The sequence below is a fragment of the Grus americana genome, chromosome 3 (assembly GCF_028858705.1).
Source record: "Grus americana isolate bGruAme1 chromosome 3, bGruAme1.mat, whole genome shotgun sequence".
Taxonomy (NCBI): domain Eukaryota; kingdom Metazoa; phylum Chordata; class Aves; order Gruiformes; family Gruidae; genus Grus; species Grus americana.
This window is the reverse complement of record NC_072854.1, coordinates 58,250,355-58,261,781: the sequence shown is the minus strand read 5'-3', so window position 1 is coordinate 58,261,781 and position 11,427 is coordinate 58,250,355. Positions and strand designations below refer to the sequence as shown.

The 11,427-nt window shown below is 39.4% G+C and overlaps 1 protein-coding gene across 1 annotated transcript in view; it reads right to left on the bottom strand.

Annotated features, from left to right (window-relative positions):
- Window positions 1-2,359: 2,359 nt before the first annotated feature.
- NKAIN2 (sodium/potassium transporting ATPase interacting 2) overlaps window positions 2,360-11,427 on the bottom strand; it is a 566,373-nt gene continuing 557,305 nt past the window's right edge. Inside the window, exon 7 of the mRNA XM_054822311.1 lies at window positions 2,360-6,015. Within this exon, the coding sequence (XP_054678286.1) occupies window positions 6,006-6,015 (10 nt within the window). The 3' untranslated portion in view covers window positions 2,360-6,005. The remainder of the gene's footprint in view (window positions 6,016-11,427) is intronic.

Below are 11,427 nucleotides of genomic sequence, written 5' to 3'. Positions count from 1 at the left end.
TGGTTGTACATCCAGTAAGTATCAGAAATTGTAATTTTTGTATACATAATGCCCATATGACAAATAAATACTCAGGACTTTGAACCTCTTGAGAGAAGGGATAGGAAAAGCTAAGTAGAAAAGGGGAGAGACTGTGTGTGTGGTTTTGTATCCCCGCCATGAAATACACTCACGTAACAGGTAAGTATGTGTGCGTGTATGTATGTATGACAGAGAGAAATGAGTCAATATTTAGCACAAATTGCACATAAATACTGAAAATCCCATGTAAATGAATGCAATTGCACATACTTACATGTTCTCCTAGGAACAAAAAGTTCACCTGTGTATGTGGAAACATAACCATCCAAATGTTTGCAAGAGGAAAAAAACCAACCTGACACAAATTTGAAGAGACTGAAATGTGAATCTGGTTCAGTCAACGTGTTCACAAACACATTTTCTATGAATTTTCTTCTAGTTCACCTGTGCCTTTTGTAGCTCCAGATATTTATGACTCTCTGTGTACTCGCTGAACTATAGGTTTAACAAATGTAATTGCACATTTGAAACAGATTCCTATTAGGGTTCGCTGTACCTCATGGCTTCTGTAACGCTGCCAACCTTTACCGGTCTGGGGCCTTTGGAGGACGTACGTAACCTTTGGGCTTCCTCTTCTTCCAGTTTTGCACATATCCACAGTGACACCATCCTCCATGACTGTTGTCACCGTCATTACGTGAACAGTTTGAAACAATGGGTGTGACAAAGAGCAGAACGTAATTTTGGGAGAGTATTCGGGGTTGTGTTCAGACAGACGGGGAGAGTGAGAATGGGACAAAAAAGATGGTGACAGGGAGAAAGAAATGAAATAGTACTCTGTGTGGCAGAACAGAAGGCTGTTGACGAGTACAAGCTGAATATGAACATGGTCTTTCGCGTTTAGCTCCACATAACCCGTTTCCGAACAGGACAAAGGCAAAGCTAGAAAAGTGGTTAGGTAACAGATGGCAGCAAAGATCCTCTTCCACTGGTCAATGTAGAAGTCTGGCTTTTGTACAAGAGATTTAATTTTGAATCAGAGATGACCACAAGCATTTTTTTCTTAATGCTCCTATCTATCCAAAATAATAATCCCAAGCTAAGTCTTCTACTTAAAAGAGAGCAGAAAAGATGGTGTTTTGATTGGATCTGATGAAAAAACTCTTTAGTGATCTTTGCAGAATTTGGAAGATGCTTGTAAAAGGCATTATCTGTCTGGGTTTCTGAGAGATAACGGAAGAGTGCATTTTAAAAGACCCTTCTTTTGTGCATATGGAGAGAGATGTGCAACAAATGCATGTGTGATGCTACTTAAAACTCCACATTTGTACAATATCTTTCTTTCTATCTATCCCGCTCAGCTATGCAAAGGTCACAACTTCAACTGGCTGCAATTGCCCCTCTTGGTGAAGGCCTGAACAGAGGGACTTGTCCGGACACGAGACCAAACAGACCCAATTTCTCTGGTCCATGGCTGGGGATGAAGTGTATTAGTGACCAGAGGAAGGAAACATCTTTTACTGACTCATTCTGTGCTGTGCCACTTCTGTATGGGAATGAATAACTGCAGTCTAAAGGGCAGTTTCTTTTATGCATGGTAATTACGTTTAATATTGCACATAGTGTGGAGCTGACTGATTAGCATAACAACTGCCTACATCCTTCTCCAAGGAGCAGTGGACATAATGCTGTCTGCAGTATTTCTATGCATCGGTTCTTCAATGAAACCTGGCTCACCTTTAGTGTCTGTCGGCAATCCACGTGCACTGGGAAGAAGCCAGATTCAGATTAGCTAGAAAACAAACTCAAAAAGTCCATCAATTTTGTCTTGGCTATGTTGAAAAGACTCATCAGTAGAAAGCAAGTGAGAAATACATACACATAAAATATTCATGGGGCTTTCCATCTTTGTGAGAAAAATCCTCATTCTCTTAGTAACTGCATTTAAAAATAAAACAGAGGACTGGAGATGAAAATATTACAAGCTGGAAGGATTCATGGTGTATGGAGTTTTGCTTTGCCTGCTATCAGTGTGCTCAAATGGAGGGTGAGAGTACAAGTGATCAAAACCTTCAGACACTGCGTTAATAGCCACTCGTATCCGGCGACATCCAGGGATCAATACGCACTGCGCTGGCCTTTGTCAAAATGCTGTACGGCAGTTGAGTATTGCGACCAGTACTTAAATTAAGCAAGTGGAGCACAAAACGTTTTTCCTTACCTGACTGAAAAGTATCACTTGCATTATAATTATGGCATAAAAAATTCTAATGAAAATAATTAATGAACACCCTTTCTAAGGAATAGTCTTAGAAGAGCATGACCAAGTATCTTGAAATGTATACCGTTCTGCTCCGCCTTTATTAAATGACCTCAGGCAAATTGTCAATGTATGTGAGCTCTATAAAGACGCTTCCTAAGACAGGATTTCATCATTTCAGTGTAGGGACAATGAACAGCATATAAAAGAAAATTAATGCAGTGGAAATATCCATGTTACATAGCTCCCTCTTAACAAGGATTACTTTTGCAATACTTAACACCATTGGCAACTGTAAACCTATCATAGGCTAAAAATTCCTGATGAGTGGGCAAAAAAATCCCCGTTTTCTAAGTGAAGAGTCTATTGCAGTCAGCCTTGTAAAAGAAATCTTTTAGTGTCAGTGATAATGAAAATACCTGCTACCTATGACAGAGTTAAAATGGTGTCATGACCTGGCAATTTCTATTCAGTGCTGTCACATCCATGCGCTGCACAGATAGGGATTGTCATCATGTAAATGTAATAGGATTCTTTATCCTGCATTGTTGCTCAGTAATTCTGAGTTTCCTGTAAGTTATGAATAGCATCAGGGGGCCATGAATAGCTTGGAAACCTATATTTTTTCCATTTATTTTTTTTAAAATGCAAATTACACTAGTAAGTCAAAAAAATCACTTTTGTTAAAAATACATTCAGAATTAACAAATGCCAAAAAGAAAAGAAAAAAGACACATTTGGATTGTATCTCTTGCCTTCTGAATATTTAAGTTTATAACAAAAGCCCAGCCTAGAAAAATAACATTCTTTACTGGATTTTGAGGAGGATACAGCTGTACAAATCAAAAATGTCATCCAGATATTCTCACATTACTGTGCTCTAAACTGCTTCCGGAAGAGATCTGTCCACTAATCATTTAGTTTAGTAGTCAACAGTCCTAATTTCTTTTTAATGGTGGTGCTCTAACTGCAACGTAAGCAGGGTTATGAATACCAACTTCATATAGGTATGTATGTGTGTATATATGTATACTGTGAGTATGTGAGTGTGTGTATATCTACTCTATATGTAACATATGAATACGCATTTATATTTTAATCCTTAATACTTAGATGTGCTTCCTATTTCCTAAGCACTTTACAAACGTTAACAATTCAGCCCTCACAAAAAGCCTGTGAGGCACATATTATTCCCGTTTTATAGATGGGAAGACTAAGACACACAGAAATTAAGGCCAACATTTTCTAAATTAATATCAGGCCTAAAAGCTACGTGTAGACACTTCATTAAATTGTCTGACTTCTAACATTGCTAACTACCAGTAGCAGCTGTTCTGTGGGAAATCACTGAAAGGTATGAAAAATTATCTTCTGAAAATTGGATCGCTGCTTAGGTGCCTAAACTGGTTTCTTTTCACATTAAAAAATTATTTTTATAGAAATATGATTTTGATTAACTGTTATACAGGGAAAGCTAAAATACCCTGTTAGGACATTTTCATCCCAGTTAAACCTCTACATCGTGTTTAATGCTATGCGTCTGCTATATTTAATACTACATAAAAGCAGAAACAGTCGAAATTTTTTAAGTTATGGGAAATTTCAGCCTGGCACTTGGAAGTCGCATGACTTTCCAGGGGGTGAAAAGCAGCTCTACCCAGAATGAACTCAGAATTTCAGGTACCCAAGTCTGAAAAACTAAATTTGAGATCCAAATCATCAATGAATGCTTTACGGGATTGGGCCTAGGGGACGTGCCTAATTCACGCAGGAAATCCCTAACGGGCTCTGGGGCTGGAGCCCTTGGCCCTGTGCATCGGATACTTCCTGGGTAATGCAGCCCCTGTCAAGAGTTACTCCTGTGTATTTTATATATATAGACATACACACACACACGCACTTACATATATATATATATATATATATAAAAAAATCTCACTGAATAAATGTAAGTATAGTTCCTGAACATGTCCCGTATCTTATTTTCACTAGTGAATGCCTGTTCCTCTGTCATTGTCCAGAGTTGTTGCTTGTGACACTGTACATCCATGCAGACACAGCACAGGGCACTGGTTTGTACAGGGATGGATGAGTGGCGTGAGCGCAGAGGCCGTGGGAGCTCAGGAGCCGCGCGGGCGCCAGGGTTTGCCCAGCAAGGAAAAGGGAGGTGCTCGGGGGCAGCTTGAGCCTTTCCAAGCGCTGACCTTCCCTCTTGCCCTCAAAAGCTACGTGGTCACCTCAGGTGTGGTAGGTGCGTGCGTTTGCCTACGCAGGGTCTGAGCAAAGAAACAATGACAATCCAAGTTTCTGAAAAGCCTGAGCAAAATATTGGGGTTTTCCTAATGAAAGCCACCCAAGTGCTTGAAAATACAGATCAGATGTAGAACAAAACATATGTTCCTAGGAGTTCAGAGTATTTCATATACACATTGACCTACTAGCAAAATTCCCAAAGGCATCTTGTTGCCAACTACGTAACAGCACAGTTTTTTTTTTCAGCCACAATAATACAGGAAGATAAAATACACGTTCTAACACACAACAGATCCCCCAAATATACCACAAAAAGGTCTCCAATATTTCTTCAACTCAAGTAGTCCCTCCCCGCCCTCCCCAACTGAAACAAAAAAATAAAATATATGGATCCCTTATGGTGCAATTAGGAAAAAAAAGCTCACTTACAGAGAATTTTCAGTTGAAATTAGATATAAAAGAGTAAATGTAGCTAGTACATATTCAGTTGGCCTTTGTTGATAGAAATCTGCAGATGTCTCTGTAGTTAGTAAAAGACATTTAGAGATAGCTATAAAAGCACCTACAGTGTGATAAATAAAAACAGCGGGATTAAGAAGCACTGTTTCTGCTGCTTATTTCCAGTAGGTTCAACTATTAGTTTGTGTTACCCCTTTCCCCACCCCGACCCCCAAAAGGTCTCTCTCCTTTTTTTTTTTTTTTTTTTTTTTAACCATTATAAATTGTTTGTTTCTTGACCACTGTGGAGCCTCAAAAGTAAAGCACTTCTCAGACAGCTGGCAGTTTTCTACTCAGTTGCTCTGGGGCCGTGGAGCAACAGAACCTTATTCCCTGACACGAAAACAAACCAAAACCAAACAGAAGAAAACCACTGACTTAGAAATTGTTCAGTATTAACAGCAGCATGTCGAGCCTAAAGGACGTTACTTCAGAAAGCTTGCACTGAGTTTCTCTGATGTGCAATGCGGTTGGGTTAAGGCAAGTATGAACTGTACAGCCTTCAGGGCAAACAACGCGCTGTCTGTTGACTTCTGCTGCAAGGTCATCCTGGTATTTGTAATGTTGTGTTGACTAAGGAGACTCGACGCGGCCAGGAGTGCGGAGGGGGCTCTGAAAGCACCGAATCGGCTGGGTTCATGTCGTAATCCAGATGAGCCACGCTGGCGGTGGCCAGGGTGGGGAAGAGCCGGAAGATGGCACCAATGCCTCTGCTCTGGCCCTCTGGTGCTGGGAGGCGGGAGGTCCAAGGTGGGGGTCCAGGGCATCTCCCTTAGTACCTGTTAGAAAGAGGGGCTGAAGGTGTCCTTTGTTTTTTGTTTCACTGTTCAATCAGCTCTTTGTTGTTGGGCTTGTATGTTTGTTTGTTTTTAGCACAAAAACTGGAATTTTTTTGCTCTTTGAAGAACCAGGGGGCCATCCTGAAACAGTTTCTTTGACAGGTCCTCCAGCCCATGTTGAGTAGTCCTCATGTTTACTTTGACCTAGAAGGAAGACAGACAAAGAAAGATATTTATAATTCACCATATACCTATCTGATCACTGCCCTGCTGCTCTGGTGCCCTTTTGCAAGCAAGTGTAAGCCACCAACCAGTAAGAGTTCAGCTGCGCACGGGATGAAGAGGACAGAAACACGAAGTGTTTGCTCAGGTGATTGCTCGTCTCTCTCTGGAACATTGTCAGAGAAGTCAGCACAGGTTTTCTAAACCATTCTAGGCAGGAGCGATATTTAATTATAATCTTAATTATATATCCACGTGTCAACTGGAAGATGAGCTGAACTATACAATAATCCATCAGAACTGTAGCTATCTTTGTAAAAGCAAGAAGTGAGGAAGGACGAGGACAGAAGGGCTGAATCGCAGGTGCCTGGGAAAGTTGCCCCAAGGATCATTTGCAAAGCAGTGTGCACGTGTGAGTGCCACAGCCTTGTAAACCTGAACAGTGCTGTGCTTAAAACCATGTTCTTCAACTCCAACTTTCACAGTCTAAAACAGACCAGCCATTTTTAGTTGCTAGATAAGGCTTAGCTAGTAGTTTATTAAAATGAAATGTTGCCCGTAATGTCTGAATCCCACAACATGAGTCTTAAGGAGATAGTAACACAGCAGATTTGCACTGTTTGAACTTGCTGGGTGTCACGGGGGTTACACTCTAGGTGCTGGGTTTTGTGTCTTGCTTATGTTTCATTTATACTCCAAGTGAATGGTAAAGTAGGTACCTTCTGGATGTGCAATTATCTAGACATATAACTACAGTTTTAGGCTAGCAGACCATCACCAGTATAATGCACATGTAAATACAACAGAGAGAAAAGATGAGACCAGATATTAAGGCAAATACATTAACGACCTCTACACCCCTCTGTCCCTGAGTTACTGGCTCAAATTCCTTCCAACATTTGGTGAAAGGTAGGACCTATTAGCCAGAAACTGTTGTAAGTGCGTGCCTTCTAGTGAAAATCAATTCTTACCCATAGTCCTGTGTAACAGAATATACACACACACGCACACACACATATATATAAAAGGATGCATATAGGTGTGTGTGTTTCTATGCATATATAGCATATGTGTTTGCATATATATATTAAAAAATATATAATGCAAAGATTCTCAGACTTCACCGAATACGAGGAAAGCAAGCTTCACTTCAGGGCTGAACTGCTTTTGAGCAATTTCGCCAGTGCATTAGGCATCAGCATCAGACATGCATGCTTTTTTTTTTTTTTTTTTTTTGCTTCACTACTTTTCTTGAGCAAACAAGTTTATTGTGCAAAACGTAAAGAAAAATCTCTCTCCCCTCCCTCCTTCCTCCTGTTTTTAGAGCAGTGATCATGCAGTGCAGTCTTGTTCCACAACCATAACTGTGTTTTTTCATGTGCATCAGAATCAGTGCCGTGTTTAGTCACCTTCCTCGATCACCTCCCAAGAGCAGAATTTTCTCTTGACAATTGATTTCCACCATCTTATTGTGTTCTTGTCCCATGGTCTGGAAATGAGCACTGGCATCTCCAGCAGAGAAAGCCAGGAAGCTGCTTTTTAGGACATCAGCTGTGGCCACACTGCAAGGAGGTACGTGAGCACCAGTTCTCTCCCGTTCCGTTTAAAAAGCATATTCGTTTTGAAGGGACTGTCTAGGCTTCTTGGCTTGTACAGCATAGAGCACACTGTTGGCACTTAAATAATAAAAAAAGCTATTTATAACAGGCAGATACATGTCACGATAAGAATCCTCCCCCAAAACACCAGTGTTTTATTTAAAACATAATTTTAAATTGAATATATTTTTCTCTTTAAAAAGCAAGCTGGTTTAAGTTAAATGTGAAATTGGGAGAGATGATAAGGAGAGTTGTGATTGGAATTCAAAGCCTAAAATATAGAGAAAAGAAACACAGTGAGCCTGAATCTAATAATTCTAGACTATTTAAGGAAATTGTAGCCAGACATAGTCGCCTCAATTCACTATCTACAGATGACACTTCCTTTTCATAAATCAAGACTTTTTTCCTTAAGTATCCTGTTCATTTATGGTAGTTTTGCATAATTGATGAAATTCCATACAAATGTACTGTGTGCATTTAAACTGAGCTCGAATGTTCTTATAAGTAGAGCTTGATTTATATCACAAATAAAAAGTAATAATTCTTTAGTTAAAAAACTCATGACACAATAGAAATGTAAACATGAGAACCCTGAATAAATCAATATAATTACTTAATTGCATGCATAAATTTGTGTAGGTTCAGTATAACCTCCAAATTAACAAAATGAAGTGCTAACTTTAGCACGCAGGAGGAAACAGGTTGCATACCAGTGTGTCTTAACAGTTAACAAATACTAAACTCAGCATCCCTTCAGGACAATAATTAAACTGTGCATGTATAGAACAGTTAAAATTGATTTAAATCACTTGGATATAAGTCTGTCTGGCTTGAATTGAAATGAAAGTTTGTGTTGATGGAATTCTGTCATCACAATCGACTAAATCAATTCACATCAGGAGGCAGTACGTGGGTGATGACTGAGACCTACCACACGACTCTGTATGTCTTTAAGATTTGTACTATTTCTTTATATGAGTTGATCTGGTAAATATACGGGAGGTTCTCTGTGCTTATTACTGAAATACATGTTGAAATCTGTGTTTTGACAGAATCTGTACAACCATTAGAAGCTGATATTTTGGTAAGCTCTCCAGAGCTGAGGCCATATGTTCTCCTCCACTTTCACAGCACGCCTAGCACACCTATAGTTACTACCACACCATAGACAGCAGAGAGATGTGCTATTGTGCTTTTGGAAATACTTAGTAACCAGATGTTTTAAAGGCAACTATCTCCTATTTCTCTCATAAAGCCAGAGCTGCACATGAGTTGCACCCAGTGTGAACCTGAATAGTAGAGAGTGCAGAGATGGCAACAAGCTATCTTTGTATTTTCTTGATCTTTTGCAAGAATTAAACAGGGTGATGCTTACTATATCCTCCAAAATTCAAAGACATTTTGTAGCAGTTGATAAAGTTGTGGAAATAGCTATATGAATACAGCTGTATGGTAAATGTGGGTATAGTTGTATCCTGGAAGGATATGATTATACCTTGGACAGTGGTGAGAATATGGCAACGGACTCCATGAAGCAGAAGGTCTAATTCTATTCTATTCTATTCTATTCTATTCTATTCTATTCTATTCTATCCTGTCCTGTCCTGTCCTGTCCTGTCCTGTCCTCTGCCTTTCTACGTTAAATGATTCTTATCTTCTGCTCATCCTCTAGGCATGCTGAGCATTGTGAAGTGCAGGTGACATTGGCCAGAGAGTAATGTAAAGTCCTGTATTTCTTTTGTCCTCCTTGAATACTATGGAGGCTAACACTGATGTTTTTTGGTGAACAAGGTCCCTAGGGAACCAAACCCTTCCTCCCACCAAATAAAGCTTTAAAACATTGAGTATGGCCTGCTGTTATCATATCAGTGTGTTTTGATTTCCAGTACGTAATATTGCTGTAAATAGTGCAACAAGCAGATCAAACCACGGCTTGATTAATTTGACATTCGAATTTGTCACTGCACTACCTAATGGTCTGCCTACATTTACAGAGCAACTGCAGTGTGAATACATATGCATGTGTTTCTGGGGCACCTCAGCTGTAAATAACAGAAAGGTATTACTAAGTGCTGTAAAAGCCTCTTAAGGACAGGCTGTGGCAATTCTAGAGAACCTTGTCACATACTGTACAGTCAGAGGGAAACAGGAAGCGTCTTCGACTTTGGCTGAGACATGGCAATACTTTTGTGGCTTGATTGGACAAAACATCAGCTTACATACAGATTTCCATCTCTCAGGACAGCGAAATCACCACTACTCCAGTGAGAACGCAGCATTGAAATAAGGCAGAACACAGCTTACATGGATTAATCATGTATCTCTTTGTCTCAGCTACAAGCTTAAAAATATTGCCTCCTTTTTTTCTACAGGTCTAGCTTTCTTTCCAGTCAGTATGAAGATGCTCAGTAAATGCAATCTGCTGTTCTGGAAGAAACACTCAGAGCATAAAGAGAATGGGATAATATCTCAGCTAGAGGGCTCCATATGTTGATGACAAGGTATGGTATACTGAGAAAGAAATAGGATTAGAATTGTTCTAAGTACCTATGAGCCACACATAATACTAGAAAGGAAATAACATTTTCTAAATGCACAGCACTGTGCCAAAAATGCAGGTGAAAAATCTTTACTCGAGCACAGACAGATGGGAAGATGAAGTTAAGATGGCATTGGAGATATGTACTATTGTAATTTGAGATTATTAAAAAGCTCCTAGCAAAGCTCCCAAAGGACCCAATCCTAAGCACTACCGCAGAATTGATTGTACCACAGATAAGGGAGTAAATGCCAGTTCTATGCAAAAATCCACTAATCCATTAGCAGACGCTTCCACTAATCAGAAGAAATGAAATTACATTCAAGGGTGAATGGAAGTGTATGTTGGGATGGATATCGTTTGCCTGTGTTCAGGTTTTTTTCTCAAAAGAAATGTTAGGAAGAGAAAGAAAGGGAAAAAAAAAAAGTGTTGCCCCTTTGTGAGCTGTTTTGTGCTGTGCTTTTACCGTGTAAGCCAGTGACGGTAAATGAAAAACATTTCAAAAGGCTGCAGCAATAAGGTAAGATTTATCTGGGCAGTCAGGGCTGTTCTGAATTGCAGTTGGCATCAGTACAAGAAATATTTGGAGATGATTATTCCTGGACTGGTATATAGTTGGGTGTTAGCTCTAGTGTGAATGTACTCTGGTTGTGTGTATGTGGTGAGATTTGATTAACCATTTAATCCCCAAATATATCAGGCTGCACTTCTAGGCAATGGGTGGAGTTGTCACTCTCACTGGTTAGGTAGAATATTGTTTTCTATTCAAACTGGTTTTAAAAGCCATATGTTGTTACATTTGTTGTGGGGGGTTTTTGTGGGGTTTTTTTGTTTGTTTGTTTGTTTTTTAATGTGGAGACTGGAAATGAGGTACAGAGGTGCCTCAGTGAACAGATGTGCTGGTAAGACAAACATTAAATGCATCCACTAAATTAGCAAATTGCTGAACTTTTGATAAAATTTAATAAAAAACACCACTTTTGCCACTAAGTTTTGTCAGATTTGGGTATTTTTTTACTAAATAGAATTCTCATTGCCTTTGAGTGGGAACTACTTGAAAGAAAATGGGAGAAAATCAGGTGAGAGCTAGGTGTTATTTAAACAACTCTGACACATTGTATCCTGCCATAAGTAATCATTATAATTCAACAGAAGAGTAATGTTGGTGCTTAAGTGTAGCATGAATTCAGTCTCTCCAAAAAGGCCTATTCTGAATTTTTAAGTCACGTCATCTTTCAGCTTAATGATCCTTTA